Raw genomic sequence first — 14,719 nt, 5'->3', positions numbered from 1 at the left:
CCAGCTCTGCATCATATCTAAGTCCCTTTGCAGCCGACAACAGCCCTCCTCACTATCCACAACTCCACCAATCTTCGTATCATCTGCAAATTTACTGACCCACCCTTCGACTCCCTCATGCAAGTCATTAATAAAAATTGCAAACAGCAGAGGACCCAGAACTGATCCCTGCGGAACTCCACTTGTAACTGGGCTCTAGGCTGAATATTTACCATCTACCACCACTCTCTGACTTCGACCGGTTAGCCAGTTTTCTATCCAATTGGCCAAATTTCCCTCTATCCCATGCCTCCTCTCTTTCCTCATAGGCCTACCATGGGGAACCTTATCAAATGCATTACTAAAATCCATGTATACTACATCCACTGCTCTACCCTCATCCACATGCTTGGTCACCTCCTCAAAGAATTCAATAAGACTTGTAAGGCAAGACCTACCCTTCACAAATCCGTGCTGGCTGTCCCTAATCAAGCAGTGTCTTTCCAGATACTCATAAATCCTATCCCTCAGTACCCTTTCCATTACTTTGCCTACCACCGAAGTAAGACTAACTGGCCTGTAATTCCCGGGGTTATCCCTATTCCCTTTTTTTGAACAGGGGCACAACATTCGCCACTCTCCAGTCCCCTGGTTGACAGTGAAGACGAAAAGATCATTGCCAATGGTACTGCAATTTCCTCTCTTGCTTCCCACATAATCCGAGGATATATCCCGTCAGGCCCGGGGGACTTGTCTATCCTCAAGTTGTTCAAAATGTCCAACACATCTTCCTTCCTAACAAGTATCTCGTCTAGCTTACCAGTCTGTTTCACACTCTCCTCTTCAACAATACGGTCCCTCTCGTTCGTAAATACTGAAGAAAAGTACTCATTCAAGACCTCTCCTATCTCTTCCGACTCAATACACAGTCTCCCACTACTGTCCTTGATCGGACCTACCCTCGTTCTCGTCACAAAGGGACATAGATAAGATACAGAGCTGGGCTGAGAAATAGCAAATGGAGTTTAATGCAGAGAAATGTGAGGTAGTTCACTTCAGAAGAAGTAGCAAGAATGCAGAGTATTGGGCTAATGGCAAAATTCTTGGCAGTGTAGATGAACAGAGAGACCTCGGTGTCCTAGTGCATAAGTCCCTGAAAGGTACCACCCAAGTTGATAGGGTTGTTAAGAAGGCATATGGTATGCTGGCATTTATTGGTTAGGGGGATTGAGTCTTGGAGCCATGAGGTCACGCTTCAGCTGTACAAGACATTGGTCAGGCCGCACCTGGAGTGTTCCATACAGTTCTGGTCACCGCATTATATGAAGGAAGTGGAAGTTTTAGAATGGGTTCAGAGGAGATTTACTATGATGTTGCCTGGTAAGGAAGTGAGCTCTTACAAGGAAAGGCTGAGGGAACTGAGGCTGTTTTCGTTAGAAAGAAGAAAGCTGAGAGGTGAATTAATCGAGACGTATTAGATAATCAGAGGGTTAGATAGGCTGGACAGTGAGAGCCTTTTTCCTTGGATGGTGAAGGCTAACACAAAGGGACATAGCTTTAAATTGAGGAGTGATAGATTTAGGACAGATATCAGCGTATCTTTACGCAAAGAGTAGTAGGGGTGTGGAACAACCTGCCTGCAACAGTAGTAGACTGGCTGACGTTAAGCATATTTAAATGGGCATTGGACATACATATGGATAATAATGGAATGGTGTAGGTTAGATGGGCATCATATTAATTTCACAGGTCGGCACATCATCGAGGGCCTGTTGTGGAAATTAAATAGACTTGACTCAAATATTAGCAAAACCAACCAAAAAGCTTTGTTAATTTTTTTAACCTCTGCATTGCAGAGAGACCACATGCACTTGACAAAAATGCCTTGAGCATAATTCAGAAACTCTTCTTATACCATTCCTTGTGGAGAGAGGAGGAAAACTTCAAGGCAGGCATCCTGATGAAGGGCTTTTGCCTGAAACGTCGATTTTACAGCCCCTCGGATGCTACTTGAACTGCTGTGCTTTTCCAGCACCACTCTAATCTAGACTCTGGTTTCCAGCATCTGCAGTCATTGTTTTTACCTTATACCATTCCTTGTCACACTATCAAGGACAAAGACTGTGGAGATTTGAGTTGTTATTCTTTTCATTCCCTTGTTGTGGAAATACTGTTCTTTTATTTTTCTCTTGTTGAATGTTTACAAAGTTCAGCAGAGACAAGCTGTCCCTCGACTGCAGACTTCAGCAAAGTTGCAAAGTGTCAGAAAGTTTTAAATTTAGTAAAGCATTGTCTTTCAGATTTCAGAGTAAATGTTAATTTTGTTAATTTTCCATGACAGGCCTTCCTGTCATTCGAACAACCTACTACCACTACCCTTTCTGTCCTGTTACTAAGCCAGTTTCTGATCTATCTTGCTATATTTCCCTGAATTCCACATACTTTACCCTTCTCAGTCTTCCATGTGGTAACTTGTCAAAAGCTTTGCTAGAATCCATATAAACTAATTCAACTGAACTTTTCTCTTCCGCACACTTGATCACATTTTTGGGGCAGTTAACATTTCAGTTCCGAATCTATCAGTTCTGATGAAAGATTTCAACCAGAAACGTTGACTCCCCTGCTCTTCAGATGCTGCTTGAACTGCTGTGCTTTTTCCAGCTCCACACTTTATCGACAAGAAACATATATTAAGAGGCATGCATGATTGAAGTCAACACAAAGACATTGGGGAAAGAAATTACAAAAACATAGGCAAGGAGAAGCTATAAAGGTAAGTTATGACGTTTCAGAAAATAAAATATATTTTACAGGCAAATCAATATAAAAGAAAGGCTGTGATAAGGATAGTGAGATACAAGGTCGGATAATTCCATTGATGAGAATAAAGAGCAGAAATATTAAATAATTATTTGTTGCAGTATTTAACAGAGTCTTCAAATAAATATTATGATGATTAATGAGCTGAGCAATGATTAGTGAATCTAAGATTAAAACATGGATTTGTGAAAAAACTCATCAGCCTAAAAAATCTTTCTTTCACAAATATTTCCCAGTGCCATATCCAAATGGATATCTTGTCTCTCCAAGTTCTGGATACTGTTTTGGGCACCCCATTAGCAAAACATAGATCAATTTGAGGCTGCTGCACTATAACACGTATACAAACTGGAACCTCTTCCCCCTATTACCTTCCTCTCGACTTGAAAAATGGTCAGTGCCTTGTTCAAGAATGGAATTTCTGGTTTCAAGTCTCCACAGTAATATCCAATGGATTAAGACGGTTGCTGTCCTCTCTCCAGGTCTGTTCACTGTGACTGACTTGTTAACTATATAACTTGAGTCTTTTTGCAAATATTCTTTTTCCAAAGTTAAAAATCACACAACACCAGGTTATAATCCAACAGGTTTAATTGGAAGCACACTAGCTTTCGGAGCAACGCTTCAGGGGTTGCCCTGTGTGCATCAGGGCCACCCTTACCTGAGATAATACCCTCCTCCCTTTCAACACCTCTGCTCTGCAAAATCTATTTCCTGTCCCTCAACTCCTCCATAGTCTTTTCAAAACCAACCCCACTCAATACGCTCCGAAAGCTAGTGCTTCCAATTAAACCTGTTGGACTATAACCTGGTGTTGTGTGATTTTTAACTTTGTACACCCCAGTCCAACACCAGCATCTCCGAATCATTCTTTTTCCAAAATGAGTACAATTAAAGAAAATTATGAATCACGGTTATTAAAATAATGAAAGTTAATTCAAAAATGCGATTTCAAGGTATGCTGGTTTGCTATATTTTTAACTTCATTTTAAAATGTTACTCTTCAAAAACTGAAAGTGAGGCTGCACATTTGCAGAAAAACACACACACAAGTAATTCTCTACAACTTAAGAAGGCAGAATTAGCTGCAATGAAATCCTTGAACATGCCTGCAGATAATCACTGTATATTATTCCTCCTTGACTGGCTTTATTTGTTCCATCTTGTGACATGTCATTGTTTTCTTGCAGGTCTGAAGGAAATGCATGTCTGAAAGAAATTTGCAACAAATTAATATAATGTGGTTACTAATTATAAAGTACACTATTTTTTGAGAGATAAGGCATTCTGTGGGAATCTCCCAATTCGCTTTCTGAAGTCCTTGAATTTGTTGCATCTCACAGATCCAGTCCTTGCTCAAAGTTCAATTGACCCTGATGATACACTGTTCATGCCTTAATATAGTTTGTGTGGATGGTAGTTGGGAGTGGGCAGGCTATTGCTTTCCAAGGCACATTGTCTTCAGGGGTTGCCCTGTGTGCATCAGGCCACCCTTAGCTGAGATAATACTCTCCTCCCTTTCAACACCTCTGCTCTGCAAAATCTATTTCCTGTCCCTCAACTCCTCCATAGTCTTTTCAAAACCAACTCCAATCAATACTCCACGCTTACCTGAGGCCAGTATCAGTGCTAAAAATGTGTTGCTGGAAAAGCGCAGCAGGTCAGGCAGCATCCAGGGAACAGGAGAATCGACATTTCGGGCATAAGCCCTTCTTCAGGAATGAGGAAAGTGTGTCCAGCAGGCTAAGATAAAAGGTAGGGAGGAGGGACATCGGGGAGGGGTGTTGGAAATGCGATAGGTGGAAGGAGGTCAAGGTGAGGGTGATAGGCCGGAGTGGGGTGGGGGCGAGAGGTCAGGAAGAAGATTGCAGGTTCGGAAGGCGCTGAGTTCGAGGGATTTGACTGAGACAAGGTGGGGGGAGGGGAAATAAGGAAACTGGAGAAATCTGAGTTCATCCCTTGTGGTTGGAGGGTTCCTAGGTGGAAGATGAGGCATTCTTCCTCCAACCATCGTGTTGCTATGGTCTGGCAATGGAGGAGTCCAAAGACCTGCATGTCCTTGGTGGAGTGGGAGGGGGAGTTGAAGTGTTGAGCCACGGGGTGGTTGTGTTGGTTGGTCCGGGTGTCCCAGAGGTGTTGTCTGAAACGTTCCGCAAGTAGGCGGCCTGTCTCCCCAATATAGAGGAGGCCACATCGGGTGCAGCGGATGCAATAGATGATGTGTGTGGAGGTGCAGGTGAATTTGTGGCAGAAATGGAAGTATCCATTGAGGCCTTGGAGGGAAGTGAGGGGGGAGGTGTGGGCGCAAGTTTTGCATTTGTTGTGGTTGCAGGGGAAGATGCCGGGAGTGGAGGTTGGGTTGGTGGGGGGTGTGGATCAGACGAGGGAGTCACGGAGGGAGTGGTCTTTAAGGAATGCTAATAGGGGAGGGGAGGGAAATATATCCCTGGTGGTGGGGTCCGTTTGGAGGTGGCGGAAATTACGGCGGATGATACGCTGTACATGGAGATTGATGGGTAGCAGGTGAGCACCAGTGGGGTTCTGTCCTGGTGGCGGTTGGAGGGGCGGGGCTCAAGGGCGGAGGAGCGGGAAGTGGAAGAGATGCAGTCCTCACTTTCTCCTCGAAATCTGCAGTCCTCACTTTCTCCTCGAAGCCATCCACCGCATTGCGTCGATTCTCCTGTTCCCTGGATGCTGCCTGACCTGCTGCGCTTTTCCAGCAACACATTTTCAGCTCTGATCTCCAGCATCTGCAGTCCTCACTTTCTCCGCCAGTATCAGTGCTGTCTCTTATGTGGGCCTGCCTGCCATGCAAATAATACCTATTGAGGAGAAAGTGAGGTCTGCAGATGCTGGAGATCAGAGCTGAAAATGTGTTGCTAGAAAAGCGCAGCAGGTCAGGCAGCATCCAGGGAACAGGAGAATCGACGTTTCGGGCATTAGCCCTTCTTCAGGAATGAGGAAAGTGTGTCCAGCAGGCTAAAATAAAAGGTAGGGAGGAGGGACTTGGGGGAGGGGCGTTGGAAATGCGATAAGTGGAAAGAGGTCAAGGTGAGGGTGATAGGTCAGACTGGGGTGGGGGCGGAGAGGTCAGGAAGAAGATTGCAGGTTAGGAAGGCGGTGCTGAGTTCAATGGATTTGACTGAGACAAGGTGGGGGGAGGGGAAATGAGGAAACTGGTGAAATCCGAGTTCATCCCTTGTGGTTGGAGGGTTCCTAGGCGGAAGATGAGGCGCTCTTCCTCCAACCGTCGTGTAGTTGTGGTCTGGCGATGGAGGAGTCCAAAGACCTGCATATCCTTGGTGGAGTGGGAGGGGGAGTTGAAGTGTTGAGCCACAGGGTGGTTGGGTTGGTTGGTCCGGGTGTCCCAGAGGTGTTCTCTGAAACGCTCCACAAGTAGGCGGCCTGTCTCCCAATATAGAGGAGGCCACATCGGGTGCAGCGGATGCAATAGATGATGTGTGTGGAGGTGCAGGTGAATTTGTGGCGGATATGGAAGTTTCCTTTGGGGCCTTGGAGGGAGGTGAGGGGGGAGGTGTGGGCGCAAGTCTTGCACCTCCTGCGGTTGCAGGGGAAGGTGCCTGGAGTGGAGGTTGGGTTGGTGGGGGGTGTGGATCTGACGAGGGAGTCACGGAGGGAGTGGTCTTTACGGAATGCTAATAGGGGAGGGGAGGGAAATATATCCTTGGTGGTGGGGTTCGTTTGGAGGTGCCGGAAATGACGGCGGATGATACGCTGTACATGGAGATTGGTGTGGTGGTAGGTGAGGACCAGTGGGGTTCTGTCCTGGTGGCAGTTGGAGGGGCGGGGCTCAAGGGCGGAGGAGCGGGAAGTGGAAGAGATGCGGTGGAGGGCATCGTCGACCACGTCGGGGGGGAAATTGCGGTCCTTGAAGAAGGAGGCCATCTGGGTTGTACGTTTTTGGAACTGGTCCTCCTGGGAGCAGATGCGGCAGATACGAAGGAATTGGGAGAATGGGATGGCGTTTTTACAGGGGGCAGGGTGGGAGGAGGTGTAGTCCAGGTAGCTGTGGGAGTCGGTCGGTTTGTAGTAGATGTCCGTGTTGATTTGATCGCCTGAGGTAGAAATAGAAAGGTCGAGGAAGGGAAGGGAGGAATCTGAGACAGTCCAGGTGAATTTGTGGTCGGGGTGGAAGGTGTTGGTGAAGTGGATGAACTGTTCAACCTCCTCGTGGGAGCACGAGGCGGCGCCGATACAGTCATCGATGTAGCCGAGGAAAAGGTGGGGGGTGGAGCCAGTGTAGCTGCGGAAGATGGACTGTTCCACATATCCTACGAAGAGGCAGGCATAGCTGGGGCCCATGCGGGTGCCCATGGCTACTCCTTTCATTTGGAGGAAGTGGGAGGATTGGAAAGAGATGTTTGGAGGAAGTGGGAGGATTGGAAAGAGAAATAATACCTATTACCTATTATTTGTGGTACCACCAGGACTGTTGAAGCTAAGGCCAATCAGATTAGCTAATTGGTCAAGAAGACAGGACATCCTCCCCAGTGAGGGAAAGGATCCTGACTCTTGAGAACTTCAGCCTGCCTATAGCATGTTATAGTTGAATTGAAGGCTTCTTTCCAATCAATTGTCTCACTACTTTTAGGTTGGCTTTCTTTCTGGGGACATGAATAGTTGACTCCATTCCCACTTCCACCTCCATAATGTGCAGCCCACAATTAAAGAATCACTTAAAATGGATTCTCTTCCTCCCCTTTTACAATATTGCTTCTGGTGTCACTTAACAATCTATCTTGGGTCTTCCCTATTTCTCACCTACATCTTGCCTCTTGGCAACATCATCCAAAAGCATAGTGTTAGATTTTTAAATACGAACACTCATCGCAATCAGATCTATTTCAGCGCCATCATTTTACACTCCTCTGCTGTTGTCAAATGATCAAACTGGATTATCAGAAATTTAATCCAATTAAATATTGAAAAGATTGAAGGCATTGTTTTGGCCCCACCCCAAAATCTGTTTTCTCATTACTGATTCCACATCTCTCCTTCTACTCAGTATTGGATATGATCCCGAGATAAGCTCCCAAGCACATATCTGTGCCATTATTAGAATCACCTACTTCCATGGCTGGATCATTGCCTGACTTTGTCCTATCTAAGCTCATCTGCTGTAAAATTCCTCATCCACACTAGACCATCTGAAACTCAGTCGCTCGTGTCTTAACTCACAATGAGAACCATTCATCTGTTATCCCGTGTTCACTGACCAATATTTGCTCATGATTAAGGAGCAACTTGACTTCCACATTTTTATCTTTATTTTCAAATCCATCCATGATCTTGGCCCTCCCAGCTCTGTACTCTCCTCGTCCTCCTTGATTCCACTATCTAAAAAATAACTACACACCTGTGCTTTAAGAATATTCAATGAACAACGTGGCCTTCTGAGGTAGAGTTCCAAAGGTGAGTAAAGCTCAGAGAAAATAAAAATTCTCCTTGTCTTTGTCCAACAAGAGTGACTACAATTTTAAAACACTGCTTTCTAGTTCTGGGCAATCACAAGAGTTGTGGCACTAGTAATCAAATAACCTCCATTCTGCGGTGGCTGTTCAACTGAGCATCATTACTTTGAGCCATTAATTACCTTTTCCCAATCCCATCCACATTAATTCTATCCAAATATTCATTTAATATCCTTCAAGTGATCAACTAAACATGCCTCCACCAAACTGCCAACACAACTATTTGATGTGTGAAAAAAATCTTCTCATATCAATTTTGCTTCATATGCAAATCTCTTTAAATTTATAGCCTATGGTCCATTATTGTTTTATTGCTCATGATATTGAAAATTTCTGTCACAATCTCCTCTTAGCATTCTTACCTCAAAGGGGAACTATTCCAACTTCTTCAACAGACCCACATAACTGAAACTTCTCATCAATGGAGCCATTTATTAAATTAATTCTGCATTCCATCCAATGTGTTCACATTCTTTCTATATTGTAGCATCCAGGACTGTACACACTACTCCAACTGAGGTCCAATAAGTGTCTTGTACAAATTCAACATCATCATCTTGCTCTTGCACTCTATGCTCCTATTACTAAAGCTGAGTATACACCATGATTTATCAATTGGTCTGTCAACCTGTCCTGCCACCTTCAACGATCTGTGTATATGTGCAAGCAAGTTCCTTTGCTCCTGCATCCCCCTTTAGAATTGTATCCTCTATTTTATATTGTCCTTCAATATTCTTCCTACGAAAGTGCATAAGCTCACACTTCTCTTGTGGGTGGCATGGTGGTACAGTGGTTAGCACTGCTGCCTCACAGCGGCAGAGGCCTGGGTTCAATTCCCGACTCAGGCGACTGACTGTGTGGAGTTTGCACGTTCTCCCCGTGTCTGCGTGGGTTTCCTCCGGGTGCTCCGGTTTCCTCCCATAGTCCAAAGATGCGCAAGTCAGGTGAATTGGCCATGCTAAATTGCCCATTGCTAGGCAAAGGGGTAAATGTAGGGGAATGGGTGGGTTGCGCTTCGGCGGGTCGGTGTGGACTTGTTGGGCCGAAGGGCCTGTTTCAACACTGTAAGTAATCTAACCTCTTCAGATTCTTTCAGCATAAAGAGATAAAGTTAAGAACAATAAATTGCAGTATCAGGATTAAAACAAGTACAGTCTTCTTATAAGAGAAAGGTCCTGACAAGTCTCTGTGGAGTGCCATTGCCATCCATTGTTTAATTTACTTGTTGCTAAAGTGAAGAGGTTAAATCTTGAAGTTAGATTCAGCTGTAACGACTTTTGTGGTTGGATTCTTGGTGCTTTCCTGCTCAGCAGGACATCAGATGTTCAGAGGTTTCTTATGGATTGTATGGTGTTGACATTTTCTGCCAGACTTCCCGTGAACCAAGGAGTATTTGGTTTTTGCATAACATTTTGTTTCTATTCTCTCCAGCTCAAAATATCTCTCTGAAGGTGGTTTTCAAAATCTTCTTCTTAAAATTCTATACTGAGCCAAATTACAGTCCAAAAGCTCAAAATGGTGGGATGTACGTTTTGAGGAATCTATAAGTAATGAGGTCAATTACACTGAGGCTTTTGTCTACTGTTTATCTTCAAAACTAGAATTTTCAGTTTCAGTATCCATTTGCAAACTCCTGGTATTTCAAGAGTCTCTACATATCTGCGCATGTCTTTGTGCAAACCAGTTAAATCTTGTAGCTGTGTCATCAGAAGACTTGTAACAGCTAGGTTTCTTTTAATCTTTTGTGCTCAGTTAGAGTCAGATTCAGTTTTTTTACCATAAATCTAGAACTCATAACATCTTTGTTCATGACAGATTATATCTGTATTACTGACAAAGGTTGTGTGCCTCATATCTGTTGTTGGGGGTGAAGAAAAGGGCAGGGAGAAGTGGTCCAAAAGACAGTTTTCAATTGAGAAAAGAAACTGGTGGGGAGCTGAAATATGATCTTCACAGTACAGGATGATCTTGGCTATAGAGCATTTTTCTCAGACAAGAAGAGGATTTCACAGTTTTTTTTTGCAGTCCAAACAGATTTGGCACTGCATGGCTAAACCAGACATCAGGTACCAGATGACCAGTTAGGGTGAGAGAGACCAATGGCTTTAGTGAGAACTAAGGTATTGAAGTGAAGCTGTGTTGAGTAATGTGTACCTACAGAAATGTTGTGCTGAACAGAAGGTCAATGGCTGGATCGCTAGGATTTTGAAAGTGCAACTAGATGAATTGAGGGCAAAGTTTTTTTTCCCTGTAGTGGATGTAAAAGTAGGATATGAAATGGTAAAAGTAAAATATGAAATGGATGGTGAGTGACACAACAAACTGATCAAAATCTGAGAATGATCCAAAGGGCATGTGAGACATGTTCAAGGTAATGGCTGTAATTATGAGTTGAAGAACTTAAACTGAGGTGTTAAATTCTAACAATTGCCTTTGGAAACTGCCATCTCTACCACTATAACTTTGCCAGAACTGTGTCAGAGACATAGTGCATAAGTGAGATTTCCATCATGATTTTAGTGATGAGGAATGGAAATGGCTTACTGGAATTTGCCAGCTGGTGTTTTTGGTATTGAAAGACATTTATGCAGTATTTATTTTCAGATAAAGCAATATTGTGAGTTGAAGACATGACATCCTCACTGGAGGCCAGAATCTGCATTTAAGGCAGAGATTATTTCAAATTCTAAAAGGGAATTTGACAGTTGATTACGGTAAATGTGGATAAAAGTGATATGACACAGATTGGGCATACAGGAGTAGGACTAATGCTTCATGGAAGATAAAGTACAAACTAGTTGGTAAAACTTTCTATATACTATTGCTGCCTGACTTATAATTTCATTCATAACCATAATGCAGAACAGAAGAGTGAAATAAATGATTGAAGTATCTATTTAGTTGGTGGGTTTTCTATGTAGGAATCATTATGGTTATCTATACATTAGCATGATTTGCACAATTTTGCATCAGATTTGACTGATAATCACATCAGTTTAACATATTTGGATGCAATTAACCTCTTAGATAGGCTATGAAAGAATTAGAAGCAGAATTGAAGTGCAAATCAGTCTTTCTCTATTTAACTGAGTGCTGTAGATTAATAATGCTTTATACAGATTTAGATTAGATTTAAACTTTATTTCATGTGTATTCAAATAGAGTATAGTGAAAAGTTTTCAATGTTGCCACACACAGCATCATCTTAGCTACAAGTACTTAGGCATAAAAGCATAAGAACAAGGTAGAAAGAAATAAGGAACAAAGTTAAAAACTAAGCATAACACTTAGTAGAGCATAAAAAAAGAATTAAAGTTAAAAGTTAAACATTACAGTCCTTCTTAGTACGAAGTCAAGAACTAAAGAAATAAAGCAAAATGTTCAGCTATTACAGTACTTCTCAAGTACTTCACCATGCTGGAACTACACTTCCTCCATGGGCTCAATCTTCTCCTATTTGGTAGGCTTCCCACATGCTGGTTTGATCTCCCTTGCTCTCATTGTCACTGCAGATGTAGGGGAAACCTCTATCGGTGTGTTGGATCTCACATCACCAAGCCTTGATGCAGTCACTGTCCACACTGGGCCTCAGCCTCAGCTTTGGTCTGCGCACTGGACACCAGGAACTTACTGAGAGCCCAGGTCAGGCTCCCAGCCACTGGCATCTCACTGACCGACAAATTCAATGACCCTGATACTGCTACCACCGTGACCTCTCTCCAGAAGATAAATTAGTAGAAAACAAAGTAAGAAAAATACTAAAACAAAGAAAAGGCAAAGATTAAGGAAAAAAAGGAAAAGGAAGAAGAAGAGCAGATGGAATGGATGAACCTACTCCACCACCACCTTGCAGGTTGTGCCCTCACCACAGTTGAGCTCTTCAAGAAGAGTTAAGGAAGATCAGATAAAAACAAAATAAAAGCAAGAAAAGAGAGGGATAAAAAGAAAAGCAGATAGATCATAGGAGGGTCAGAAGCCTCATAAATGTCTACAATACAGAACAAGATGCTTTGGCCCATTGAACTTTGTGCTGGTCAAAAAGAATCATCTAGCATTTTCTAGCACTTGACTCATAGTCTTATATGCCTTGGCATCAAAACAGACATTTAAATGCTTACTAATTCATAGGAGGATTTCTGCCACACGCACCCATACCAGCAAGTTTCAGATTCTGACCACCCTCACTGTGAAAAGGTTTTTCCACAAATCCTCTCTAAACCTCCTGCCCCTTACCTTAGATCTATGCCCCCTTGTCATTGAACCATCCAACAAGGGGAAAGGTTCCTTCCTGTATACCCTATTTATGCCCATCATAATTCTATACACCTCAATTACATTCCCCCTTCAGTTTCCTCCACTCCAAGGATAACAACCCCTATCTATCCAATTACTTGTTGTAATTAAAACATCACTTATATACCTTGATACTTACAGGACACCATATTAATGATGAAATATTTAACAAACCTTTAATCTGTACTATGTGTTTCTGGTGGATTTAGCATCATGTAAGGAGTAGGCAAGGGCAGCAATGATGAATGTGCAGCGAGATGCCTAAAGTTGTTTTATGGGTTTAGTATCAAGGACAAAGATGGCAAAGAAGTGTTTCAAGAAGAATACAAGAGGCTTGTCTGCATTATCATAAAAGTGGCCTCCAAGTGAGGGAAGACTTCCAAAATCAATACTCAGCTTGCTGCTGTGGAAACTAAATATGCTGAGAAAGTTTACAGATTTTGGCTTTCCCCTGCAACCAGTTTGGTAGGCAGGACCTTGAAGATAAGAAACAAAAATTTGCAGATACATGCAATGTAAAGAAATGCAATGTCTAGTAAAATCAATGTCAATGAAAATCATGCTGACCTTTTTGTGGAAATAAATGAAGTGCAGTGAATAGGGAAATGTCATTAAGCAGAACCTCAGTAAGTTTCTGATTGAATAGGAAAGTCACCTTGTCAAGAGGTATTGCCCCAAAAATGACCCAGTATACTGTGAAAGACAAAAGAGTCCAGCAGGCAAGGACAAAAAGACAGAGCAAGTGACTGAAAAAGATCTCAAGTACCTAAAATGGACCAATGCAAACAGGTTGTGGAAATCAAATACAATCTATTGAATTTATATCAGCCTTTCAGTCCAGCTAAAGATGGTCTGCTTTAAAAATTCAATGAAAAAGTAAATCTGACAAATGTGGTGGGTGTTCCTGCCAGGAATTCTGTTGCATTTATTATATTTGAGTTTCTTAGCCGATTATTGCCACGTATTCTCATAACTTGCTTGCAACGGTTATTACTATATAATAATTTTGGACTGTTTTGTTGAATTTTTTGTTTTACGGCAATTTTAAAAAATATATGGCAGCAACTTGGAATTAAGTGTTTGCATATATATTATGACTTACTACAAAATCTGTCTTAAAGAGCTCCATACATTTGAACAGTGATATTTGGACAGAAATTGCTGGAGAAACTCAGTAGGTTTGGAAGTGGCCTTAAAACATGAACTCTTTTTTTTCACAGATGCTTCCAGAACTGTTGATTTTCTCCACCAGATTTCCAGCATCTGGGATTCTTTGTTTTAAATTTGAACTATGATGCCTGTCATGTGGCATTCACAAAGGCTTGTGACAATTACAAATTGCCCTTTCACTTCAAAAAAAAGAACATTATAACAGCTGAATTAAATCTAATCAGTTCATGATTATTTATTTCCATGTTCTGTTTTCCCTCAACTTCCAACATTGAGTTTCAAAAATGCAAAATTACTAAAAAAAGACTTAAAACCTTTTTAAAGTTTTATAAATTGCAATTTAAGCTTGACCTTAAAGTAAAACTTACTGTGATTTTCTCCTTTGAAATGGACACCCACTCATGATCTTGCTTGTTCACCCAGTCCTATGCTGAATTCTCTTGTTTTGACAGCCATATCAACAAATTCCTTGCTTCACTTTTAAAGGGGCTCTCCTAGCTGACCAACCAATCAAAGAAAGAACTGCATGGTGTGTAAAGAGATAAAATTTGTTACGCAAATGTAAGTGAAAGATAACTTACACAAACTTTATTCATAGCCCAGATTAGTCACAAAACTCAAATTATTGACAGTTGCATTAACTCACATCCTGTGAGAAGGAATCCATTTTAATGAACTGACAGAGACAGCAATCTAACACCTTCAGTATTTGCTAGCTGTCTGAATGGCAAGAACACTCTACGTTAATTCAAAAGCCACATCGGAAATTGGTGAGCAATAATTTCAATCTGATCAAAGAGGACTGCTATCAGTCAAGGGGTCCCAGTACTGTCAGTGAGGGGTGCAGTCCAGAGTCTTCAACATTGTCTTGTTTAATTGAGATGTTTATGGTCAAGGGATTAGTCACTTTACCATTTGGGGAGATTTTTGTGGTCAGGGTTAACATAAAGAGGATTCCATTAGTC

The 14,719-nt window shown here is 42.3% G+C and overlaps 1 protein-coding gene across 3 annotated transcripts in view; it reads right to left on the bottom strand.

Annotated features, from left to right (window-relative positions):
* Positions 1-14,259, bottom strand: part of LOC122559359 (tryptophan 2,3-dioxygenase-like) — a 95,881-nt gene extending 81,622 nt beyond the window's left edge. For all 3 annotated transcript variants that reach the window (XM_087980136.1, XM_043708807.2, XM_087980135.1), the window contains exons 1-2: positions 14,123-14,259; positions 3,909-4,008 (exon numbers count right to left, since the gene is read on the bottom strand). In XM_087980136.1, coding sequence (XP_087836262.1) covers positions 3,909-4,008; positions 14,123-14,157 — 135 coding nt within the window. In that variant the 5' untranslated portion in view covers positions 14,158-14,259. The remainder of the gene's footprint in view (positions 1-3,908; positions 4,009-14,122) is intronic.
* Positions 14,260-14,719: the final 460 nt, after the last annotated feature.

The sequence above is a fragment of the Chiloscyllium plagiosum genome, unplaced genomic scaffold (assembly GCF_037043375.1).
Source record: "Chiloscyllium plagiosum isolate Xiang-an unplaced genomic scaffold, Cpla_swu_hap1 HiC_scaffold_36, whole genome shotgun sequence".
In the NCBI taxonomy this organism is placed as follows: Eukaryota; Metazoa; Chordata; class Chondrichthyes; order Orectolobiformes; family Hemiscylliidae; genus Chiloscyllium; species Chiloscyllium plagiosum.
This window is presented reverse-complemented; position numbering and strand designations above follow the sequence as displayed.